Genomic DNA, 26,452 nt, shown 5'->3' with positions numbered 1-26,452 from the left:
GTGTGTTTTAGTGTATATGTAAGTGTGTCTGTGTAAGTGTGTGTATGCAAGTGTGTGTGTGTAAGTGTGTGTGTGTCTATGTAAGTGTGTGTGTAAGTGCGTTTTTTGTGTGTGTAAGTTTGCATGTACGTGTGTGTAAGTATGTGTGTATGTAAATGTGTGTATCTAAGTGTGAGTATGTGTATGTAAGGGTGTGTGTAAATGTGTGTATGTAAGTGTATGTACGTAAGTGTGTGTAAGTGTGTGTGTCTAAGTGTGTGTAAGTGTGTGTATGTAAGTGTAAGTGTCTGTGTAAGTGTGTGTGTGTAAATGTGTAAGTGTGTAAGTGTGTGTAAGTGTGTGTGTGTAAGTGTGTAAGTAAGTGTGTGTAAGTGTGTGTAAGTGTGTGTAAGTGTGTGTGTGTAAGTGTGTGTAAGTGTGTGTAAGTGTGTGTAAGTGTGTATATGTAAGTGTGTGTAAATGTGTGTAAGTGTGTGTGTGTACGTGTGTGTAAGTGTGCAAGTGTGTGTAAGTGTGTGTAAGTGTGTAAGAGTGTGTTAGTGTGTGTGTAAGAGTGTGTAAGTGTGTGTGTAAGTGTGTGTGTAAGTGTGTGTAAGTGTGTGTAAGTGTGTAAGAGTGTGTTAGTGTGTGTGTAAGTGTGTAAGTGTGTGTGTAAGTGTGTAAGTGTGTGTGTAAGTGTGTAAGGGTGTGTAAGTATAAGGGTGTGTATGTAAGTGTGTGTAAGTGTGTGTAAGTGTGAGTGTGTGTAAGTGTGTAAGTGTGTGTAAGTGTGTAAGTGTGTGTAAGTGTAAGTGTGTAAGTGTGTGTGTAAGTGTGTAAGTGTGTGTGTAAGTGTGTAAGTGTGTGTAAGTGTGTAAGTGTGTAAGTGTGTAAGTGTGTGTAAGTGTGTAAGTGTGTGTGTGTAAGTGAGTGTGTAAGTGTGTAAGTGTGTGTAAGTGTGTAAGTGTGTGTAAGTGTGTAAGTGTGTGTGTAAGTGTGTAAGTGTATGTAAGTGTGTGTAAGTGTGTGTAAGTGTGTGTGTGTAAGTGTGTGTAAGTGTGTGTCTATGTGTGTGTGTAAATGTGTAAGTGTGTAAGTGTGTGTAAGTGTGTGTAAGTGTGTGTAAGTGTGTAAGTGTGTGTAAGTGTGTAAGTGTGTGTAAGTGTGTAAGTGTGTAAGTGTGTGTATAAGTGTGTGTGTAAGTGTGTAAGTGTGTGTGTGTAAGTTTGTAAGTGTGTGTGTGTAAGTGTGTAAGTGTGTAAGTGTGTGTAAGTGTGTAAGTGTGTGTGTAAGTGTGTGTGTGTAAGTGTGTGTAAGTGTGTAAGTGTGTAAGTGTGTGTGTAAGGTGTAAGTGTGTGTAAGTGTGTAAGTGTGTGTAAGTGTGTGTAAGTGTAAGTGTGTAAGTGTGTGTGTAAGTGTGTGTGTGTAAGTGTGTGTGTGTAAGTGTGTGTAAGTGTGTAAGTGTGTGTGTGTAAGTGTGTAAGTGTGTGTAAGTGTGTGTGTGTAAGTGTGTGTGTGTAAGTGTGTGTAAGTGTGTAAGTGTGTGTGTGTAAGTGTGTGTAAGTGTGTAAGTGTAAGTGTGTAAGTGTGTGTAAGTGTGTGTAAGTGTGTAAGTGTGTGTAAGTGTGTGTTGTTAGGCGCGGCACACTGGACTCGCCGCCAGGCGAGACAGCAGTCGGGCACAACGCCTGTAATCTGCACACGGGAACATCAACAACATCACCACCATCAACATCACCACCATCAGCATCACCACCAGCAACATCATCAACATCAACACCATCAACATCACCACCATCAACATCACCACCATCAACACCATCAACATCAACACCAGCAACATCAACATCACCATCAACATCATCACCACCATCATCATCACCACCATCATCACCACCATCAGCAACACCAACACCAACATCATCACCACCATCAGCATCACCACCATCAGCATCACCACCATCAACATTAACATCACCACCATCAACATCACCACCATCAACATCACCACCATCAACATCACCACCATCAACATCACCACCATCAACATCACCACCATCAACATCACCACCATCAACATCACCACCATCAACATCACCACCATCAGCATCACCACCAGCAACATCACCACCATCAACATCACCACCAGCAACATCACCATCAACATCGCCATCAACATCACCACCATCAACATCATCAACATCACCATCAACATCGCCATCAACATCATCAACATCACCACCAGCAACATCACCACCAGCAACACCACCATCATCAACATAATCACCAGCAACATCACCATCAACATCACCACCATCACCATCAACATCACCACCATCAACATTACCACCATCAACATCACCACCATCAACATCACCATCAACATCACCATCAACATCACCATCAACATCACCATCAACATCACCACCGTCAAAAAAATTATCAGCATCACCATCAACGTCATCACCATCAACATCACCAACATTAACATCATTACCACCATCACCACCATCAACATCACCATCAACACCACCACCACCATCATCACCGCCATCACCATAATAAACACAATCAGCAGCATCATGATCGTCACCATGATTACACACATCATCAACATCATCATAATCATCACAGACCCCATCACCATCAACATCATCATCACCATCATACTCACGATCAGCATCAACACCATCGATACTAAAACCATCAACCCCATCAATGCCACAAATGCCGTCACCATCGTAATCAATATCACTAGCACGAACAACACAAATGCCATCATCACACAAATCAACATAAATGCAATCATAACCATCACCACCGTCAACACTGCCACCATCATCACCACCATCACCACCATCACCACAATAATTCAGTGATGAATATCTGAACCTGTCCTGGGCCTCCCCTAGGTCGACTCAGCCTCAAATGTGTACCTGCATGGGTTTAGGACTGCAGACATCAGAACTGGAGCGGCGAAGGCCCCACTGGGAGTGGCTCTGGCCACGCTACCAGCTGACAGCACTTGCCCCAGCAGTCTGCGTGCCTATATGGGGGATCTTTGTCTTCGTGTGTTGGCAGTGTGCGTGTGTGTTCACTCACACGCGGGTGTCGTGCAGTCACGGGAGGTGTGGTACAGGCGGTAGTAGTGAGCGCTGCACTGCCGAGGGAAGAACAGGTGACCTACACACACACGTTCACAAAAGACAAAGGTCCCCCGTATAGCCTGCAACAGACTGTTGGGGCAAGTGCTGTTCGCGAGTAGCACCTATGAAGGCCGGTACGGCACATGGCGGTGGTGAGTGGCCAGCACCACGCCCAGCCGCCTTTGTCTCCCCCAGGAGCGATGTTTACACACCGCACCAGGTACTCATTTGAGGCTGAGTCGACCTAGGGGAGGCCCAGGGCCGTTTTAGATACTCGTCACTGAGTGTTGGCCGTGAGCCGTCAGATTTGTAGCGCAGCGTAGCGCTAACTGCTACACCACCGCTCCCCACGTGAACACAATCAACACTTGAACACACGTGCACAGAGGTGAACACACACACACGGGTGAACTCACGCACGCAGATGAACACGCACAGATGAACACACACAAGTGAATACACCTACACACACACACGTCATCACACATAGGTGAACAAGCACACACAGATGAACACACACACGTGAACACACGTACACATAGGTGAACACACACACAGGTGTCCTACACACACGTCATCACACACAGGTGAACACACACACACGTGAACACACATATGAACACACACAGGGGAACACACACACAGGTGAACACACACACGTGAACACACAGGTGACCTACACACACAGGTAAACTCACACACAGGTAAACTCACACACACGTGAACACACACAGGTGAACACCCACACAGGCGAACACACACACACATATGAACACACACACAGGCGAACACACACACGTGAACACACAGGTGACCTACACACACAGGTAAACTCACACACAGGTAAACTCACACACACGTGAACACACACAGGTGAACACACACATATGAACACACACACAGGCGAACACACACACGTGAACACACAGATGAACACACACAGATGAACACGCACAGGCGAGCACATCTACACACACACTTCATCAAACATAGGTGAACACACACACAAACGTGAACACACACACACAGGTGAACACACACAGATGAACACACACACACGTAGGTGAACACACACAGGTGAACACACACAGATGAACACACACACGTGAACACACCTGTGTGGTGTCTCAGGTACTTGCTCTTCAGCCCGGCATCCCTCGGGACCAGTGCTGCGGAAACACACAGCACACCACAAAGGTCCCCCGTATAGCCTCAACGTGCTGCTGGGGCAAGTGCTGTTAGCGAGCAGCACCTACGAAGGCCGGCACGGCACGCGACAGGGGAGGGCGGCCAGCACCCCGCCCGGCCGCCTTTGTCTCCCCGGTGGCGATGCTAACTACACACCGAAACTAAGCCTACCTAGGGGACGGCCCAAGATCGAGTTTTGATATTCGTCAAAGTCGTTGGCCGTGAGCGAGAATCGAACTCGGATATTTTAGCGGGTTCGTAGCGCAGTGCAGCGCTAACAACCACACGAGCGCTCCCCAAAGACACACGCCACGCACACAACTACTTGTGCCAGGCTAGGTGCACCTTGAGGCCACGTGAAGTGTCCAAGGCTCGCTGACAGGAGGTCACGGGGACAGACCCAGGTGCTTTGCGTTGACTGACTGAGAATGAGATGACCGGCAGATCGATTCACCACCTGTGCGCCCTACGGTGCCAACTCGCTGTCGTGAGCGTCGCTCATCCGCCCTCCGTCGTTGTTGTGGTTGTTGTTGGAAGGCGACTGCCTCCAATTGCCCAGCAGCAGCGTCATTCGCGAGCCTCCCCCTCCACAGAGGTCGATCTTGACACCTCCGTTACCAGTCATCGGCAAATACACAGCCTCCCACATCCCCCGCATCACATCAGCTCAATCTCTTCTCTAGCAACGTTTAGCCCCCTCTATCTCGCCAAACAGATGCTGTTTGGGCAATGCGGTGGCTGGCCATTGCGGGCTTGCATGACCCAGCCAACGCAGCCTCGCCTGCCGGAGGCGCTCACTCGATGGGACTTTGTCCAGAATCTGTCAAGGATTATGTGAGATCCTCACCACTGGAATCCAGTCTGGTTAAACCCAGGATGGATCACAGGCGGGCCAGCCTGAATGTTTCAAACCGGCGCAGACGTTCCTTGAAAGGCCTCGGCGTGTTGCAAGCAGCCGAGAATGGAGGGACTACCTGTAGCCGAGACGAAGCCGGCAGCATCGTGGGGAGAGACAGACCAGGTAGCTTTTCACGCAGCATTACGCAACCAGGTGGGAAGACAACGCCGCTCGGTCGGAGCTGGTCGTAAGCAGACTGCCTAGGTCATGGAAACTTCTCCACTCTTGCCCCAAAAATACGTGAAGGCGATACGGGGGACCTTTGTCTTTGTGTGTATGTGTGTCCCGCTGTGTGCTCGTGTGTATGTTGTAGGGAGCGGTGGTGTAGCGGTTAGCGCACTGCGCTACGAACCCGGCGACCCGAGTTCGACTCCCACTCACGGCCAACACCGGTGACGGGGTTCTGGGTCTCCCCTAGGTCGACTCAGCCTCAAATGAAGACCTGGTGCAGCGGTGGTGGTGTAGTAAACATCGCCACTTGGGAGACAAAGGCGGCCGGGCGTGGTGCTGGCCACCCACCCCCTCGTGTGCCGTGCCGACCTTCATAGGTGCTGCTCGCTAACAGCACTTGCCCCAACAGTCTGTTGCAGGCTATACAAGGTGGGGGGGATCTTTGACTTTGTGACCCCCCCCCCCCACCCAGGCGTTGCCCCCCCCCCCTCAACACATCGCTTCGGGCCCCCCTCTCGCATGAGCGCGCCCCCCGTGTCAACAGCGCCGGCGGGGGAATGCGGCCCGCGCGCTTTGATTGCTGGAGCGTGGGGCGCTGTCTCCAGCGGGGGTGCCCCATCACCGGGAGGGAGGTGGTGGGGGGAGGGGCAGAGAGGGGGGTGGTGGGGGGAGGGGCAGAGAGGGGGGTGGTGGGGGGAGGGGCAGAGAAAGATGGGGGGGGGAGAGAGAGAGGGAGATGGTGAGAGAGGGGGGGGGGATGGTGAGAGAGAGGGGGGGGGGGGGATGGTGAGAGAGAGGGGGGGGAGATGGTGAGAGAGAGGGGGGGGGAGATGGTGAGAGAGAGGGGGGGGAAATGGTGAGAGAGAGGGGGGGGGAGATGGTGAGAGAGAGGGGGGGGAAATGGTGAGAGAGAGGGGGGGGGAGATGGTGAGAGAGGAGGAGGGAGATGGTGAGAGAGAGGGGGGGGAGATGGTGAGAGAGAGGGGGGGGGAGATGGTGAGAGAGAGGGGGGGGAAATGGTGAGAGAGAGGGGGGGGAGATGGGAAGAGAGGGGGGGAAATGGTGAGAGAGAGGGGGGGGGAGATGGTGAGAGAGAGGGGGGGGAAATGGTGAGAGAGAGGGGGGGGAGATGGTGAGAGAGGAGGAGGGGAGATGGTGAGAGAGAGGGGGGGGAAATGGTGAGAGAGAGGGGGGGGGGGGAGATGGTGAGAGAGAGGGGGGGAAATGGTGAGAGAGAGGGGGGGGGAGATGGGTGAGAGAGGAGGGGGGGAAATGGTGAGAGAGAGGGGGGGGAGATGGTGAGAGAGAGGGGGGGGAAATGGTGAGAGAGAGGGGGGGGGAGATGGTGAGAGAGAGGGGGGGAAATGGTGAGAGAGAGGGGGGGGAGATGGTGAGAGAGAGGGGGGGGAAATGGTGGAGAGAGAGGGGGGGGAGATGGTGAGAGAGAGGGGGGGGAAATGGTGAGAGAGAGGGGGGGGGAGATGGTGAGAGAGAGGGGGGGGAAATGGTGAGAGAGAGGGGGGGGGAGATGGTGAGAGAGAGAGAGAGGGGGGGGGGGAGATGGTGGGGGAGGGGCAGATAGAGAGGGGGGGGAGAAAGGGGGAGATGGTGGGGAGAGAGAGAGGGGGGGGGAAAGGGGGAGATGGTGGAGGGAGGAGCAGAGAGAGAGGGGGGAGAAAGGGGGAGATGGTGGGAGAGAGAGGGGGGGGGGAGATGGACAGAGGAGGAAGGAGGGAGATGTGGAGGGGGATGGAGGGAGAGTGGGAGTGTGATGGTGAGAGAGGGGGGGGGGACGGAGGGAGGTGAAGAGAGAGATGAATAATCGTGGTGGAGGTGGTCGTGGTGATATCGGTGGGTAGTTCGTTGTGGTTGCCACTATGTCGGCACGCTCCGAACACAATCACTCAATCCGCCCATTGCTAAATAACCCACGACATCGCTGTGGACACACAGACAGAGTGCCATGCACACACGCGATCCCTCCACACGCACGACGCACAGGTCCCGACCTCACATGTCCCATCAGCAGCATTGATTCAGCACAGGCAACACTCTAGACCGGCTTCGCCATTCATTGTCTCATCAGCAGCGCGAGTCAGGCTCGCTCGGACCAATGTTGACGAACTGCGCGATTTTGATAGTCAAGGACCGGTTTTGACACTCCGTGCATGATCAGCAGCAGTCAGACTCGCTGGCGAATTGCTAGTCGATGTTTAGTCAAGGACCCCCTCTTTACGATATGGGTCATCGCTCGACACAGAATGATGCACTGCACGGCAATACATAACGCACATTCATCGTGGCCGTCGTTGTAGAGAATATCAATAACATCATCGGTGAGACTTGTAAATATACACAATGAATAAGTCCCGAGTGAGTGGATGGGTGGTTGGGTGATTGAGTCGATGGGTGGGTGAGTGAGTGGACGAGTGAGTGAGCGAGTGAGTGAGTGGATGGGTGAGTGAGCGGATGGGTGGTTGAGTGAGTGGATGGGTGGTTGAGTGAGTGAGTGTATGCGTGGTTGAGTGAGTGGGTGGATGAGTGGTTGAGTGAGTGGGTGGATGGGTGGTTGAGTGAGTGATATGATTGCTGGTTGAGTGAGTGGGTGGATGCGTGGTTGAGTGAGTGGGTGGATGCGTGGCTGAGTGAGTGAGTGGATGCGTGGTTGAGTGAGTGAGTGGATGGGTGGTTAAATGAGTGAGTGGATGCCTGGTTGAGTAAATGGGTGGATGGGTGGTTGAGTGAGTGAGTGAGTGGATGGGTGGTTGAGTGAGTGAGTGGATGGGTGGTTGTTTTTTGAGTGGCTCCTTGACGTTTTTTTTTTACATCCCATCAGACCCACGGCCCTCTGGGAGTGCATATTTTCAGCCACATTGATCGCGTGCTGCTATTGATAACCAGGCGAGAGGCTATATTGCCGATATTGTCTTTCTCTCCCCCTCTCTCAAGGGAGACCGGCATCACAGAACACAAACAGCAACACCGACCAGCACCAATCAATACGTTCCCAATATTCTTGGTTCTTTCGGTAAAGTCACAATGTAGAGAGATAACCCAGTCAGAACAGCGGTTCGACTCTGCCGACGGGCCGCCCCGGATAATACTGCCGCTGTGTGCGCATTCACCATAAAATACCAACGCGCCGTTAGTGTTTCGGTTGAGTGACTGAGCCGAAGGATGGTTGAGTGAGTGGATGGGTGCGTGAATGAGTTGATGGGTGATTGAGTGAGTGATTGGATGGGTGGTTGACTGAATGGATGGATGGTTGAGTGAATGAGTTGATGGGTGATTAAGTGAGTCGGTGGGTGGTTGAGTGAGTGGATGGGTGGTTGAGTGAGTGGATGAGTGGTTGAGTGAGTGAGTGGGTGGTTGATTGAGTGAGTGGATGGGTGGTTGAGTGAGTGATTGGATGGGTGGGTGACTGAGTGGATGGGTGGTTGAGTGAGTGAGTGAGCGGATGGGTGATTGAGTGGGTGGGTGGTTGACTGAGTGAGTGGATGCGTGGTTGAGTGAGTGAGTGGGTGGTTGATTGAGTGAGTGGATGGGTGGTTGAGTGAGTGGGTGGGTGGTTGAGTGACCAGGTGGGCCACTTTACCCAGCCGTGAAACACAGCAGCAGCGCCTTTCTTCGTGAAGACAGCTCGAATACCAAATTCACTGTGGGAATGTTTACATCATAACGATAGTATTGTTGTAATTCATATATATAGTTTCTTTAAAAACTCGTAAATATGTCAACACTTTGGCTGCCACTGGTGTCTCCTGGCCGAGTTGCGCTGAGACATCCGATCGCCGCGCCAAAGTGAAATGCGTGTATCGTCTAATAGTACAATTATTATTATTATTGTTGTCTTGATGATGATGGGATGTAGTCAATATTGTGAGGTTTAACCGCAGCTCAGAGTCAACTCGTAAACATGTGACGGTCGTGATGATGATGATGATAACAACAACGATGTTAACTCGTAACGCTGCGTCGTTGCCATCGCCACACGGGATCCACTCCTCGCTCTCTTAGAAAGAGAGGACGACTCAGAGAGAGAGAGAGGACAACTCAGAGAGAGAGGACGACTCAGAGAGAGAGAGGGCGACTCAGAGAGAGAGAAATAACGACTCAGAGAGAGAGAGGACGACTCAGAGAGAGAGAGGACGACTCAGAGAGAGAGGACGACTCAGAGGGAGAGAGAGGGCGACTCAGAGAGAGAGGACGACTCAGAGAGAAAGGACGACTCAAAGAGAAAGGACGACTCAGAGAGAGAGGACGACTCAGAGAGAGAGGACGACTCAGAGAGAAAGGACGACTCAGAGAGAGAGAGGACGACTTAGAGAGAGGGCGACTCAGAGAGACAGGACGACTCAGAGAGAGAGGACGACTCAGAGAGAGAGGACGACTCAGAGAGAGAGAGAAAGAGAGGACGACTCAGAGAGAGAGAGGACGACTCAGAGAGAGAGAGAGGACGACTCAGAGGAAGAGAGGGGACGACTCAAGAGAGAGAGGACGACTCAGAGAGAGAGGACGACTCAGAGGGAGAGAGAGAGGACGACTTAGAGAGAGAGGACGACTCAGAGAGAGAGGACGACTCAGAGAGAGAGAGGACGACTCAGAGAGAGAGAGGAGGAGGAGGAGCCACGGACGAGCTGGAAGGCAGTAGGAGCCACGCAGGGGGTAACGAGTCGTCGCCACCAACAATCCCTCCCCCCCAAGTTCTGCGGTCCTCTCATCCTTAAGGTGTTTCCAGCCCATTGGCTGAGTCCTCTCACGCGAGACCGCTGGGGGCGTGGAGCGGTGGCGCAGTGCTTAGCTCACCGCCAGTGAGGGGGGTGGGGTGGCACGTGCCCCCCCCCAATGATCCGATCGAAATCTTTAATTTCGATCGGATCATTGGGGTTTATTAGTAATAAATCGGCATTTTGCGACCCCCACTGCCACTGTGTAGCATCTTATTATGTGCCAGGGACTCTATGCGATGATGGGACAATAGTCTGAGTCCATAATTGGCAATAAGTAACGGCAAAGCAGTTGTAAGTGACTCACAGAATTGTGCGCAGTTGCGTCTACAGTGCACACGACTTCTCTGAAGGCATCAACAGCTGCAGCGAGCGCGATGCCGATCACACGACGCGGTTCGAATTCGACCCCCGATCGACGGCTGCGCCATCGCCGCACACGCGTCGAACAAGAAGCAAGGTAGAAGTCCTTACTTACTAACAACTCCTCTATCATTTTTCATTGCTGGAGGGGGGGGGCAACTCGTAGCTTTGGCCACCAGAGAGGGAGTGAGGGGGAGCAAGGCACCCCCCCCCACGCCTTCCCCCAGCGCTAAGTTACTCTACTGACAGGCCATCATCCAGCAGTGGATTGCCACGTGGTCGACATTGAGCGGCGTTCGAGACCCTCCCCTTCCTGCGTCTTCTGCGAGAGCACTCGGGCAAAGGCGATCGGAAGAAGCAGAAGCAGAACTCCGGGGTGACCCCCGGAGTTCGCGTGCCTGGTGGTTTATTCTCCTGGGCGAGATCAGCGAGGTACATGTGTATGTTGAACTTCTTTTGCACCGTACATCGCCAACCATGCTCATCGCAGGAGCGGGAGAAGGACAACAAACTCAACACAACAAAATCAGTTCTAAAGAAATTAGTTTGCCAATCTAGATGATGATTTAAAAGTGCATAGCTCCAGTGACTTCATAACATCGGAAAGAAGAGCGTTCCAGACGGCCGCAGAAGCGCGTCTGAAAGCGCCCCGCGATGCGGTGACAATCGTCGTCTTCCCTGAAGACGGAAGCTTGTGTTGCCTCCGAAACGTCGTGATTTTTATTTTATTTTACTTTCATTAATTTTCATTTTTTACCTACGTGACTTTACCGAAAAAACCTAAGAATATGAATCCTTGCAGTCACGAAAGCTTCAAATCTAGAATTAATCGTCGTCTTTTTGTCCGATGGCTCGCAGCCCAAAAGCCGCTACCGCTGCTGCTGCGAGTGTGACCACCGGAGTTCGCGTGCCTGGTGGTTTGTGCTCCTGGACGAGACCAGCGAGGGTGTTGTGGTTCATTGGTGGCAAGCGTCTTCTTGGTTCTTTCGGTAAAGTCACGTAGAATGGAAATAAATAAAATAATAAAAATAAAACATAATAAAATAATTCTCACGACGTTTCGGCCACAACGCAAGCAGCCGTCCTCAGGTGGAGAGCAGGTCTGTCAGACTCTGTCTACTCGACAGACCTGTTCTCCACCTGAGGACGGTTGCTTGCGTTGTGGACGAAACTTCGTGAGAATTATTTCATGATGTTTTATTTTTATTATTTTAATATTTCCATTCTACGTGACTTTACCGAAAGAACCAAGAAGATGAATCCCTGCAGTCACGAAAGCTTTAAATCGAAATTGTGGCAAGCGCTTGGCGTGCGCAGCGAGCGCGACACCTCGTTAGAACCACGTGTTCGTTCGGCAACTGGAAGCCAATGCAACTCGGCTCGCACTGGACGGACACGGTCGCATCTCGCAGTGCCCGTCACGACACGTGCCAGAGAATGTTGTACACACCAATGCAGATTGGCGTGGGAGTGGAGGGGGAGGTACAGGATGAGGAGGCCGTGGTAATGATGATGATGTCCCCCAGTGATGAGGGTTACACGCAAGTACTCGTTCAGGGCTGAGTCGACCTAGGGGAGGCCCAGAACCGATTCAGATAATTGTCACTGGTATTGGCCGTGAACGGGAATCGAACCCGGGTCGCTGGGTTCATAGCGCAGCACGCTAACCGCTACACTCCCGCTCCCCACGATTCACACACACACCCGCACACACACAGACACAGACTGCTCACACACACACAGACACAGACACACACACTGACTGCTCACACACGCACACACACAGACACACACACTGACTGCTCACACACGCACACACACAGACACACACACACACTGACCGCACACGGATTCACTCACGCACACACACGCACACACACACCCACACTGACTGCTCACACACGCACACACACAGACACACAGACACACACACTGACCGCACACGGATTCACTGACGCACACACACGCACACACACACACTGTGCTCACACACGCACACACAGACACACAGACACACACACTGACCGCTCACCGATTCATTCACGCACACACACGCACACACACACACTGACTGCTCACACACGCACACACACAGACACACAGACACACACCCCACACTGACCGCACACGGATTCACTCACGCACACACACACACCCACACTGATTGCTCACACACGCACACACACAGACACACAGACACACACACACTGACTGCTCACACACGCACACACACAGACACACAGACACACACACCCACACTGACCGCACACGGATTCACTCACGCACACACACAGACACACAGACACACACACACTGACTGCTCACACACACACAGACACACACACCCACACTGACCGCACACGGATTCACTCACGCCGCTCAGGTCCAACACGAGCAGGCGATCGCAGTCGTCGTGCGGGTAGCGAGGAGGGCGAGCGCCTCGCGTGAATTCTCATCGTGTTGTCGACAGGAGCTCGAGATGGGGGCGACTTTCGGCGCGAGCGGAGCTGGAGTCGAGTCCCAAGCTCACACCATCGCACACTATTATTTTATTATTGCTTCGGTCTTGCTACACAACAATAATAAATGAGAAACACAAAATCTGGAGAATGTTGGAACGCTCGGAGTGGCGGGTGTTGTTTTGTTCCACTCACAGGAGACTCTCTCAGTGGAGAGAGAGAAAGAGAGAGAGGAGTGATGGAGGGAGGGAGGAGCACCACGTCTCGCTCGAAACATTCACAGCAGTTGCAGCATCGGTGGACCGAGAAGTTCGCCTCCAGTTGAGTGCGACGCACAAGGCGATAGAAAGCGAGTGGCGTGTACATCCTTGCTTCACTCGTTCGTGTGCGCACACACCGTACATACACACACCACACACACACACCACACACTACACACACACGCCACACACACCGCACACACACACACACCACACACACTCGCTCCACACACTATCCACACACACTCCACACACACCACACACACACCACACACTCCACACACACACACACCACACACGCCACACACACTACACACACACACTCCACACACACACACCGCACACACCACACACACACCACACACACTCGCTCCACACACACACTCCACACACACTATCCACACACACACTCCACACACACACACACCACACACACTCCACAAACACACACTCTCCACACACTCCACACACACACTATCCACACACACACATTAAACACACACTATCCACACACCCCACACACTCCACACACACACTATCCACACACACACACTCCACACCACGAAACCACACACACACTTTACACGCGGAGAAAAGACAAAGATCCCCCGTATAGCCTTTAACAGACTGTTGGGGCAAGCGAGTAGCAGCACACGAGGGGGTGGGTGGCCAGCCCACGCCCGACCGCCTTCGTCTCCCCAGTGGCGATGTTTACTACACACCGCACCATGTACTCATTTGCGGCTGAGCCCCAGGATCGGTTCAGATAATCGTCACCGGTGTTTACCGTGAACGGGGACGCGAACTCGCTTCGTTGGGTTCGGAGCTCAGCGTGGTGCTCACCGTTGCACTCCCGCTCCCCAAGACAAAGATCCCCCGTATAGCCTTTACCAGACTGTTGGGGAAAGTGCTGCGACAGCGAGTAGCACCAAATGAAAGCCGCCACGGAAAGACGAGCGGTTAGTGTGACCAACACCACGCCATTTGCCTTCCCCAGGGCTGATTTTTTCCCAAAATTTTAAACACACCAAGAACTAATTTAAGGCTGAATCGACCTAGGGGAGGGAGGAGCCCCTGCACCGGTTACAGATATTCGCCACGGATGTTGGGCCGTGAGAGGGAGGGGGGGGGTCGAAATCGCGGTCGCTGGCATCGCAGCAACTTGCGCTAACCGCTGCGCAACCGCTCCTCACTCTACAACGCACCCACTGCCCCCAACTCACCGAGCGCGAACTCCAGATGCGGTCTCAGCAGTGGTCGTACTCTCTGCCCTCGCCGCACTCCGCCTCCCTTCTTCACGAGGGTCCTCAACCCCCCGTACTCCATCCCCGCGCGCAGCAGCTGCATCTGCTGCCGCAGCTGCTGCTGTAGCTGCTGCTGCATCAGCTGCTGCTGCTGCTGCGGCCGCATTTGCAGCCCGAGGCGTGCGGCCGAAGCCCCCACGAGAAGCGACCTCAGACCCGGCGGAGGCCTCGCCCGAACCGTCGAGACCATCGCCGCCGAGGCGCGAGACGGTGGCGCGCTGGACAGCGCTACCGCCACCGCCACCAGCGCCACGGCCACGGCCTGTCAGCGGCGTCATTGGCGTCGTCATTGGCGGCCGCGGTCTGCGGGACGATCTGCTGCCCGCAGCCGTCGTGGGTGGTGAGTGAGTTGGCGAGTCGTTGACTCTCATCGGGTGGTGAGGAATGAATGGGGGGGGGGGGGGTGGGGGGGCTATAGGGTTGGGATTGGTGGTGGTTGGGGAGGGAGGTTGTGAGGGTTGGTGGTGGTGAGGAGTAGAAGTGTGTGCGTGTGTGTGTGTGTGGTTGACGCACCAATGTGCCACACTGAGAGAGAGAGAGCCGCAGTGCAAGCGGGAACACGCAGCAGAAGCACCACCACCACCTCCGCCACTCCAACGCTCACACTCTCAGTCAATCGCGCTGCCCTTTATATGGGACCGGGGTCCGGTGGGTGGGAGAGGGATGGAGCCAGCGAGGGGGAGTGGGGTGGTGCCATTGCATGGGAGAGAATGAGGGGGTGGAGGAGGAGAGGGAGGGAGAGGGCAGACTGTGGTCGAAGGATCTCTCAGAGTCCGAACGCTATAGCCCTCCTCCTCCTGTTGTTGTTGTGGTTGTGGTTGTTGTTGTTGATCTCCATCCACTGCTGGATGAGGGGCTTCCCCGCGGTGCGTCCGTCATGCAGGAGGCAGGGGAGGGATGCGATGATACGCAAGGCGAAAGAGGAGGCGGCGAAGGGGGGGGGTATGGCACACAGGTGTCATACACATATTCTTAGGTTTTTTCGGTAAAGTCACGTAGGTAAAAATGTAAAATTAAAATTAATAACAAAGGTTCAGTCATTTGTTATGTCGTCTATTCGTAGTCTCAAGCCGCACCTTACCATAATAATGAAAAGTGTGCCGTTCCTGGCCCCCCCCCCTCAACCATTATATATACGGAGTGGTATCTCTTGTAATCTCTCATTTACTTGATACAGCTGTCGGGCTGTGACGGTTCCACCTGAAGACGGAAGCTTGTGTTGCCTCCGAAACGTCGTGATTTCCATTTTTATTTTACTTTTATTAATTTTAATTTCAATTTTTTACCTACGTGACTTTACCGAAAAAAACCTAAAAATATGAATCCTTGCAGTCACGAAAGCTTCAAATCTAGGTGTCATACACGTTTTTAGCTGCGTAATGTTATACACGTGTCCACGTACGGACCTGTACACGTGTCCACGTACGGCCCCTGTACACGTGTCCACGTACGGCCCCTGTACACGTGTCCACGTACGGCCCCTGTACACGTGTCCACGTACGGCCCCTGTACACGTGTCCACGTACGGACCTGTACACGTGTCCACGTACGGCCCCTGTACATGTGTCCACGTACGACTTTGTACACGTGTCCACGTACGGCCCCTGTTCGCGTGTCCGCGGGGGGGTGAGCGGGGCTGGTGTTGAGTGAATTTCTCTGTTGAGTGAATCCCACGAGACGCCTTGATGGGAGAATGCATTATCGATCTCTCTCACACACACACACTGGCGTACACACACACACACACTGGCATACACAACAACAACCGCCATTCGCCACTAAGTGGCGGTGACGCGTCCACTGCGCTTTGTGCCAGGCTAGGTGCACGTTGAGGCCACGTGAAGTGTCGAACGCCCGCTGGCACGAGGTCACGGGGCAGACTCAGGTGCCACGGGTCGACTGACTGAGATGACTGGCTGATGCACCACCTGTGCCCCCTACTGTACCAACTTGCTGTGCTTTAGCTATCCGGCGCTCCGCTCGTTGTTTTGAGCGTCGCTCCTCCGCCCTCCGTTGTTGTTGGAGGGCGACTGCCTCCAACTGCCCAGTAGCAGCGTCCTTCACGAGCCTCCTCCACAAAGACCGATCTCCACATCATCCTGTACCACATCACTCCATCTCTTCTCTAGCCTGCGCCGCGCCTGTTTAGCCACCTCGATCCGGCCGAACAAAAGCTGTTTAGGCATGCGGGCTACATGACCCATCCAACGGAGCCTTGCCTGCGGAGCTCACCGATGGGACTTTGTCCAGATCTTTCAAGGATTTGTGAGCTCCTCAAACAATCCCGCCTGGTTAAACCCAGGATGGATCATAGGCAGGCCAGCCTAAATGTCCACTGGCGTAGAGAAGTGAGGGCACGACTGCAGCTTCCACACAGCGTACACACACACTGGTGTACACACACACACTCTGGCATACACACACACTGGCGTACACATACACTCACTCTGGCATGCACACACACTCACTCTGGCATACACACACACTCACTCTGGCGTACACACACACTCACTCTGGCGTACACACACACACTCACGCGTATACACACACACACTCACATACACACACACTCACTCTGGCGTATACAGACACACTCACTCTGGCGTACACACACGTGTACACACACACCGGTGTACACACACACACACCGGTGTACACACACACACACACACCGGTGTACACACACTCACTGGCGTACACACACACATGTACACACACACTGGCCTACACACACACACTGTGGCGTACACACACACACTGTGTGTGCCTTCACAGACTATTAGCGAGTACCTATGAAGGCCGGCACTGCGCAAGAGGAGTGGGTGACCGCCTTTGTCTCCCCCGTGGCGATCTTTACGCATCGCACCCGGTACTCATTTGAGGCTGAAGTCGTCCCAAAGGACCGGTTCAGATAATCGTCACTGGCGTTGGCCGCGCACTCGGGTCGCCGGGTTCGTAGCGCAGCGCGCGAACCGCGACGCCACCGCTCCCCAAAGACAAAGATCCCCTGCATAGCCTAAGTATACTGTTGGGGCAAGTGCTATTAGCGAGCACCTATGAAGGCCGGCGCGGCACACGAGGGGGTGGGCGGCCAGCACCACGCTCGGCCGCCTTTGTCTCCCCAGTGGTGATATTTTTACGCACTGCACCAGGTACTCATTTGAGGCTGAGTCGACCTAGGGGAGGCCCTGGACCGGTTCAGATTATCGCCACTGGGTGTTCGCCGTGCACGGGAATCGAACTGGGGTGGCCGGGTTCGTAGCGCAGCGTGCTAACCGCTACGCCACCGCTCCTCACATGCACACACGCGCACCGGCATAAATATAAAGACCTCCCGTATAGCCTTCAGCAAGACTGTTGGGGCAAGTGCAGTTGGCAGCATCTCTCCTGTGAAACCGGCACGACGCACGCGTGCGGGCGGGTGGGTGTCCACAACCACCTCCGACCGTCCACCCAGCGCTGATGCGGTTGTATTCTTCTTCGAAGGCTGCGGAGTCGACTTACAAAGGGAGGGTGAGTTACCGGATCGGACAAATTGCCTCCCATATTGGCCGTGAGCGGGAATGCGAACTCTGGGGTTCGTAGCGCAGCGCGCTAAGCACTGCGCCACCGCTCGCTCCGTGACGCGCACAAAGATAAAAGATCCCCCGCGTAGCCTTAACAGACTGTTGGGGCAAGTGCTGTTTGCGAGCAACCTATGAAGGCCGGCACGGCACACGAGGGGGTGGGTGGCCGGCACCACGCCCGGCCGCCTTTGTCTCCCCAGTGGCGATGTTTACACATCGCACCAGGTGCACATTTTTGAGGCTCAGTCGACCTAGGGGAGGCCCAGGACAGGTTCAGATAACCGTCATTAGCGATGTGGCCAGGTTCGTGGTCCAGCGCGCTAGCAACTGCACTACCGCTCCCTCCCACCATGGCATACCCACACACACAGATTCGTACACACACACAGATTCGTACACACACACACAGATTCGTACACACACACATACAGATTCGTACACACACACATACAGATGCGTACACACATACAGATTCGTACACACACACAGATAATCGTACACACACAGATTAGTACACACACAGATTCGTACACACAGACATATTCGTACACACACAGATTCGTACACACAGATAATCGTACACACACACACAGATTTGTACACACACACAGATTCGTACACACACACAGATTCGTACACACACACAGATAATCGTACACACAGACACGCACGACCGCGTTAAATACAAATGCAGTTATCGTGCAGTGTGGACGGCTCTCTCTGCTGGAAAGGAGGTCACGGAACAGACCCTGGTGCCACGGGGTTGGCTTACCGAGATGGCTGGCAGATGCATACATCCATACGAATGATAAGACTCGGACAGAGCAGAGGGCCGCGGTGTCTAGGAGATGTTAACTCCCTCGTCTGGTATACAGGAGGTTGTGGGTTCGATCACGACCCTGGCGTCTGCTGTATATTTGGAGTTTTTGTGTCTCTCTCGCATCATCATCAAGGTGGCTAGGAGATGTTAACTCCCTCGCCCGGTATACAGGAGGTCGTGGATCCGATCACGACCCTGGCGCCTGCTGCTGTATATTTGGAGTTTGCGTGTCTCTCTCTCTCTCTCAGAATCATCACGGTGGCTAGGAGATGTTAACTACCTCGCCTGGTATACAGGTGGTCGTGGGTCCGATCACGACCCTGACGTCTGCTGTATATTTGGAGTTTGCGTGTCTCTCTCTCTCATCATCATCATCACGGTAGCTAGGAGATGTTAACTACCTCGCCTGGTCTACAGGAGGTCGTGGGTCCGATCACGACACTGGCGTCTGCTGTATATTTGGAGTTTTCGTGTCTCTCTCTCTCTCTCTCATCATCATCACGGTGGCTAGGAGATGTTAACTCCCTCGCCTGGTATACAGGAGGTTGTGGGTCCGATCACGACCCTGGCGCCTTCTGTATATTTGAAGTTTGCGTGTCTCTCTCTCTCTCATCATCATCACGGTGGCTAGGAGATGTTAACTACCTCGCCTGGTATACAGGAGGTCGTGGGTCCGATCACGACCCTGACGCCTGCTGTATATTTGGAGTTTTCGTGTCTCTCTCTCTCATCGTCACGGTGGCGAGGAGATGTTAACTACCTCGCCTGGTGTGCAGGAGGTCGTGGGTTCGATCACGAGCCTGGCGCCTGCTGCTGTACATTTTTGGAGTTTGCGTCTCGCTCCCCGTGGTCGCGTGGTTTTTTTTTCTCCGGGTCCTCCGGTTTTCTCTTCCCACATTTGGAATCAACATTAACGCGTTGAGAATGTTTCCAATGAGATGAGCTACCTCGTTGAGCTGTCATCTGTGGCCAAGTCGTTCCTGAAAACGAACTACGTAGCTCAGTGGGCCTTACCTGGTAAAATGAAATGTAATTTAGGTTATGTTGGATGTTGAAGCGGTCGCTGTTAACGAGTTCGGTTCCCGCTCATGCCCACCAACATGAGTGACAATTATCTGAACCTGTCCTGGGCCTCCCCTAGGTCGACTCAGACTCAAAAACGAGTACCTGGTGCGGTGTGTAAACATCGCCCAGAGAGATACAAATGCGGCCGTGGGTGGTTCTGGCTTCAATAGGTGCTCGCTAACAGCACTTGCTCCAACAGTCTGGTAATGCTAAACGGGGGAATCTTTAGTCTTTTTGAGTGAGTGGTTGTGTGCGAGTGGAGTTTGTATGATCTCCCCCTGTTCTACAGAGTGAGTGAGTGGAGTTTGTATGATCTCCCCCTGTTCTACAGAGTGAATGAGTGGAGTTTGTATGATCTCCCCTGTTCAGCAGAGTGAGTGAGTGGAGTTTGTTTGATCTCCCCCTGTTCTACAGAGTGAATGAGTGGAGTTTGTATGATCTCCCCTGTTCAGCAGAGTGAATGAGTGGAGTTTGTATGATCTCCCCCTGTTCTACAGAGTGAGTGAGTAGAGTTTGTATGATCTCCCCCTGTTCTACGGAGTGAGTGAGTGGAGTTTGTATGATCTCCCCCTGTTCTACAGAGTGAGTGAGTGGAGTTTGTATGATCTCCCCCTGTTCTACAGAGTGAGTGAGTGGAATTTGAATGATCTCCCCCTGTTCTACAGAGTGAGTGAGTGGAATTTGAATGATCTCCCCCTGTTCTACAGAGCGAGTGAGTGGAGTTTGTATGATCTCCCCCTGTTCTACAGAGCGAGTGAGTGGAGTTTGTATGATCTCCCCCTGTTCTACAGAGTGAGTGAGTGGAATTTGAATGATCTCCCCCTGTTCTACAGAGCGAGTGAGTGGAGTTTGTATGATCTCCCCCTGTTCTACAGAGTGAGTGAGTGGAATTTGAATGATCTCCCCCTGTTCTACAGAGTGAGTGAGTGGAGTTTGAATGATCTCCCCCTGTTCTACAGAGTGAGTGAGTGGAGTTTGTATGATCTCCCCTTGTTCTACAGAGTGAGTGAGTGGAGTTTGTATGATCTCCCCCTGTTCTACAGAGTGAGTGAGTGGAGTTTGTGTGATCTCTCCCTGTTCTGCAGAGTGAGTGAGTGAGTGGAGTTTGTATGATCTCCCCCTGTTCTGCAGAGTGAGTGGAGTTTGTATGATCTCCCCCTGTTCTACAGAGTGAGTGAGTGGAGTTTGTATGATCTCCCCCTGTTCTACGGAGTGAGTGAGTGGAGTTTGTATGATCTCCCCCTGTTCTACAGAGTGAGTAAATGGAGTTTGTATGATCTCCCCCTGTTCTACAGAGTGAGTGAGTGGAGTTTGTATGATCTCTCCCTGTTCTACAGAGTGAGTGAGTGGAGTTTGTATGATCTCCCCCTGTTCTACAGAGTGAGTGAGTGGAGTTTGTATGATCTCCCCCTGTTCTAGTGAGTGAGTGGAGTTTGATCTCTCCCTGTTCTACAGAGCGAGTGAGTGAGTGGAGTTTGTATGATCTCCCCCTGTTCTACAGAGGGAGTGAGTGGAGTGTGTGTGTTCTCCCCCGTTCTCCAGAGCGAGTGAGTGAGTGGAGTTTGTGTGATCTCCCCCTGTTCTACAGAGCGAGTGAGTGAGTGGAGTTTGTATGATCTCCCCCTGTTCTACAGAGTGAGTGAGTGGAGTTTGTATGATCTCCCCCTGTTCTACAGAGTGAGTGAGTGGAGTTTGTATGATCTCCCCCTGTTCTACAGAGTGAGTGAGTGGAGTTTGTAGTGATCTCCCCCTGTTCTACAGAGTGAGTGAGTGGAGTTTGTGTGATCTCCCCCTGTTCTAGTGAGTGAGTGGAGTTTGATCTCCCCCTGTTCTACAGAGCGAGTGAGTGAGTGGAGTTTGTATGATCTCCCCCTGTTCTACAGAGTGAGTGAGTGGAGTTTGTGTGATCTCCCCCTGTTCTACAGAGGGAGTGAGTGGAGTTTGTATGATCTCCCCCTGTTCTACAGAGTGAGTGAGTGGAGTTGGGATGATCTCCCCCTGTTCTACAGAGTGAGTGAGTGGAAGTTTGTATGATCTCCCCCTGTTCTACAGAGTGAGTGAGTGGAGTTTGTATGATCTCCCCCTGTTCTACAGAGTGAGTGAGTGGAGTTTGTGTGATCTCCCCTGTTCTACAGAGTGATGGAGTAGGAGTTTGTATGATCTCCCCCTGTTCTAAGTGAGTGAGTGGAGTTTTGATCTCCCCCTGTTCTACAGAGCGAGTGAGTGGAGTTTGTATGATCTCCCCCTGTTCTACAGAGTGAGTGAGTGGAGTTTGTGTGATCTCCCCCTGTTCTACAGAGTGAGTGAGTGGAGTTTGTATGATCTCCCCCTGTTCTACAGCGTGAGTGAGGGAGTTTGTATGATCTCCCCCTGTTCTACAGAGTGAGTGAGTTGGAGTTGTATGATCTCCCCCTGGTTCTACAGAGTGAGTGAGTGGAAGTTTGATGATCTCCCCCTGTTCTACAGAGCGGTGAGTGCGTGGAGTTTGTATGATCTCCCCTGTCCTACAGAGTGAGTGAGTGGAGTTTGTAGGATCTCCCCCTGTTCTACAGAGTGAGTGAGTGGAGTTTGTATGATCTCCCCCTGTTCTACAGAGTGAGTGAGTGGAGTTTGTGTGATCTCCCCCTGTTCTACAGAGTGAGTGAGTGGAGTTTGTAGTGATCTCCCCCTGTTCTACAGAGTGAGTGAGTGGAGTTTGTATGATCTCCCCCTGTTCTACAGAGGTGAGTGAGTGGAGTTTGTATGATCTCCCCTGTTCTACAGAGTGAGTGAGTGGAGTTGTTATGATCTCCCCCTGTTCTACAGAGTGAGTGAATGGGAGTTTGTATGATCTCCCCCTGTTCTACAGAGTGAGTGAGTGGAGTTTGTGTGATCTCTCCCTGTTCTGCAGAGTGAGTGAGTGAGTGGAGTTTGTATGATCTCCCCCTGTTCTGCAGAGTGAGTGGAGTTTGTATGATCTCCCCCTGTTCTACAGAGTGAGTGAGTGGAGTTTGTATGATCTCCCCCTGTTCTACGGATGTGATGGTGAGTGGAGTTTGTATGATCTCCCCCTGTTCTACAGAGTGAGTAAATGGAGTTTGTATGATCTCCCCCTGTTCTACAGAGTGAGTGAGTGGAGTTAGTATGATCTCTCCCTGTTCTACAGAGTGAGAGTGAGTGGAGTTTGTATGATCTCCCCCTGTTCTAGTGAGTGAGTGGAGTTTGATCTCTCCCTGTTCTACAGAGCGAGTGAGTGGAGTTGTATGATCTCCCCCTGTTCTAGTGAGTGAGTGGAGTTTGATCTCTCCCTGTTCTACAGAGCGACGTGAGTGAGTGGAGTTTGTATGATCTCCCCCTGTTCTACAGAGGGAGTGAGTGGAGTGTGTGTGTTCTCCCCCCGTTCTCCAGAGCGAGTGAGTGAGTGGAGTTTGTGTGATCTCCCCCTGTCTCTACCAGAGCGAGTGAGTGAGTGGAGTTTGTATGATCTCCCCCTGTTCTACAGAGTGAGTGAGTGGAGTTTGTATGATCTCCCCCCTGTCTCTACAGAGTGAGTGAGTGGAGTTTTGTATGATCTCCCTCTGTTCTACAGAGTGAGTGAGTGGAGTTTGTGTGATCTCCCCCTGTTCTAGTGAGTGAGTGGAGTTTGATCTCCCCCTGTTCTACAGAGCGAGTGAGTGAGTGGAGTTTGTATGATCTCCCCCTGTTCTACAGAGTGAGTGAGTGGAGTGTGTGTGTTCTCCCCCTGTTCTACAGAGCGAGTGAGTGAGTGGAGTTTGTGTGATCTCCCCCTGTTCTACAGAGCGAGTGAGTGAGTGGAGTTTGTGTGATCTCCCCCTGTTCTACAGAGCGAGTGAGTGGAGTTTGTATGATCTCCCCCTGTTCTACAGAGTGAGTGAGTGGAGTTTGTATGATCTCCCCCTGTTCTACAGAGTGAGTGAGTGGAGTTTGTGTGATCTCCCCCTGTTCTACAGAGTGAGTGAGTGAAGTTTGTATGATCTCCCCCTGTTCTACGGAGTGAGTGAGTGGAGTTTGAATGATCTCCCCCTGTTCTACAGAGTGAGTGAGTGGAGTTTGTGTGATCTCCCCCTGTTCTACAGAGTGAGTGAGTGGAGTTTGTATGATCTCCCCCTGTTCTGCAGAGTGAGTGAGTGGAGTTTGTGTGATCTCCCCCTGTTCTACAGAGTGAGTGAGTGGAGTTTGTATGATCTCCCCCTGTTCTACAGAGTGAGTGAGTAGAGTTTGTATGATCTCCCCCTGTTCTACAGAGTGAGTAAGTGAGTGGAGTTTGTATGATCTCCCCCTGTTCTACAGAGTGAGTGGAGTGGAGTTTGTATGATCTCCCCCTGTTCTACAGAGTGAGTGAGTGGAGTTTGATCTCCCCCTGTTCTACAGAGCGAGTGAGTGAGTGGAGTTTGTATATTCTCCCCATGCTCTGCGTGGCTTTCCTCCGACAATATAAAACGCACCGCACACTCACACGGAGTGATGTCACCGGTATTCGTCCACAACATCCCGATCCTGAGAAATGACCCTCAGCTGTCATCAAACACGGCAGCAACATCGCCCCACACCGCGGAAGTGCGAGAGACGCTCCCCACAACGGAATCGTGAGACTCTGCGAGGCTTAAAATATTTTTTTGCCGGCTAAACGAGAGCGTGACGATGCACTTCGCGTACGAAAAAAAACTTAATAAGGGGCCGTCCATAAATGACGTCACGCGATTTTGGACGAGTTTTGACCCCCTCCGCCCCCTTCGTCACACGGCGTCACCCCCCTCAAATATGACGTCACAAAGCTCTGCCCCCCCCCCCCCAAAAAAAAAAACATGCTTCAAAACGCTTTAAACTATCGTCATTGTAGTGCGTATTTAATGTGGCGCTGCACTCTGATGTTGTAGGAGAAAACATTTATTTAAAAGTCTATTTAATTAAGTAGAAAGTGTTGTCTATATTCATTTAAAGTTGCATTTCTCAAACCCCTCCCTCGCCCCTTCGTCACACATCGTCACAAATGTCTGACCCCCCGCCCCCCCCCCCCCAGGTGCGTGACGTCATTTATGGACTGGCCCCTAAGTAGCAGAGGGAATGGGCGGAAGCAAGCCACTGTGGGAGCTGCAGTAAAGTCACGGGCGCCACGTAGCCCGAATGTTAACCCATATTCTTAGGTTTTTTCGGTAAAATCACCAGGTAGGTAAAACATTTAAATTAATAAAAGTAAAATAAAATAAAAATCAAGACGTTTCGGAGGCAACACAAGCTTCCGTCTTCAGGTGGAACCGTCACAGCCACGACAGCTGTATCAAGTAAATGAGAGATTGCAAGAGCTACCACTCCGTATATATAATGGTTGGAGAGGGGGGAAGGGCCAAGTACGGCACACTTTTTATTAATATGGTAAGGTGAGGCTTCATAATCAACGTTTTTGGGTTTAGATCGCGTTATTTATAGATGTGTCGTAACCCTCCACCACCCGACACGGCCAATCAGTATAAAAGTGTCACGTTGAGGCTTAAGAGGGTGAGCCTTTGTTCTGGAGAGATACGGTTTGTGACTGAGCCTGTCCTACATAACAAGTGTGAAAAAAGAAACAGCTAAACATGGTAAAGCAAGCCTGGCTGTCTATCAATAACCTGTAATAGCTGTCTGTCAAATAAGATGGTCCAAGTAAGTGTAGTTAAATCTTTTTTGCATGGTTAATCACATTTTTTTTATTTTACTTTTATTAATTTTAATGTTTTACCTACGTGACTTTACCGAAAAAACCTAAGAATATGAATCCTTGCAGTCACGAAAGCTTCAAATCTAGAATGAATGTTAACTCCCTCGCCCGGTGTACAGGAGGTGCGTGGGTTCGACCCCGACCCCTTGACGCCGGCTTCCTCATTGGTCGTCACTGCAAGCGTCGTGATAAAGGAATCTCCAGCCGAGCACCGCGAGCGTGATGACAGCGAGTGTGATGACGGGGAGTGTGACGATCGCCTAAGCAACTTTGGTCGTGGTAAATAGGAGGAAGCACTGATTGGTGGGACTGCGTGTGCATAGATGGACAGGTGAGGGTGAGAGGGGCAGGTGAGAGAGAGAGGTGAGGGTGAGAGGGGCAGGTGAGAGAGGCAGGTGAGGGTGAGGCATGTGAGGGTGAGAGAGGCAGGTGAGAGAGACAGGTGAGAGAGGCAGGTGAGGGGGGCAGGTGAGGGTGAGGCGGGTGAGAGTGAGAGGTGAGGGTGAGAGAGAGAGGTGAGGGTGAGAGAGGCACAGGTGAGGGTGAGAGAGGTGAGGGTGAGGGCGAGGGGGGCAGGTGAGGTGAGTCAGGGAGGGAGTCTCCTCGCTTGCCGCATTCCCAACTCGGTCTACCACACACAGACAAAGATCCCCCGTACAGCCTTCACAGGCTGTTGGGGAAAGTGCTGTTTGCATATTTAAGGGACGCGAATGCACATCCCCCCCACACCCCACACACCGAACACACACCCCACACACTCCCCACACACACCTCACACACCCCACACACACCCCACACACACCCTACA

At 52.4% G+C, this 26,452-nt stretch overlaps 1 protein-coding gene across 1 annotated transcript; it reads right to left on the bottom strand.

Moving 5' to 3' along the window:
* Nucleotides 1-1,424: 1,424 nt before the first annotated feature.
* LOC133340529 (ALK and LTK ligand 2-like) lies at nucleotides 1,425-14,880 on the bottom strand. The gene is made up of 4 exons (XM_061548829.1): nucleotides 14,415-14,880; nucleotides 4,241-4,294; nucleotides 3,082-3,162; nucleotides 1,425-1,674 (listed from the first exon to the last, which is right to left on the bottom strand). The coding sequence occupies exons 1-4, from the start codon at nucleotides 14,683-14,685 to the stop codon at nucleotides 1,613-1,615; spliced, it is 468 nt and encodes a 155-aa protein (XP_061404813.1). The 5' UTR covers nucleotides 14,686-14,880; the 3' UTR covers nucleotides 1,425-1,612.
* Nucleotides 14,881-26,452: the final 11,572 nt, after the last annotated feature.

This window comes from Lethenteron reissneri, chromosome 10 (genome assembly GCF_015708825.2).
Source record: "Lethenteron reissneri isolate LAM-NWPU_2019-01 chromosome 10, ASM1570882v1, whole genome shotgun sequence".
In the NCBI taxonomy this organism is placed as follows: Eukaryota; Metazoa; Chordata; class Hyperoartia; order Petromyzontiformes; family Petromyzontidae; genus Lethenteron; species Lethenteron reissneri.
The sequence above is the reverse complement of the archived record's forward strand: the minus strand, read 5'-3'. Positions and strand labels throughout refer to the sequence as shown.

Excerpts from the sequence above, each read along its gene's own strand:
- LOC133340529 (XM_061548829.1), bottom strand. The coding sequence starts at position 14,685 with ATGGTCTCGACGGTTCGGGCGAGGCCTCCGCCGGGTCTGAGGTCGCTT. Across the intron at positions 4,295-14,414 it reads GCATCTGGAGTTCGCGCTCG|CACTGGTCCCGAGGGATGCC; the intron begins GTGAGTTGGGGG and ends GTGTTTCCGCAG. Across the intron at positions 3,163-4,240 it reads GTACCTGAGACACCACACAG|GTCACCTGTTCTTCCCTCGG; the intron begins GTGTGTTCACGT and ends GTGTGTGTGTAG.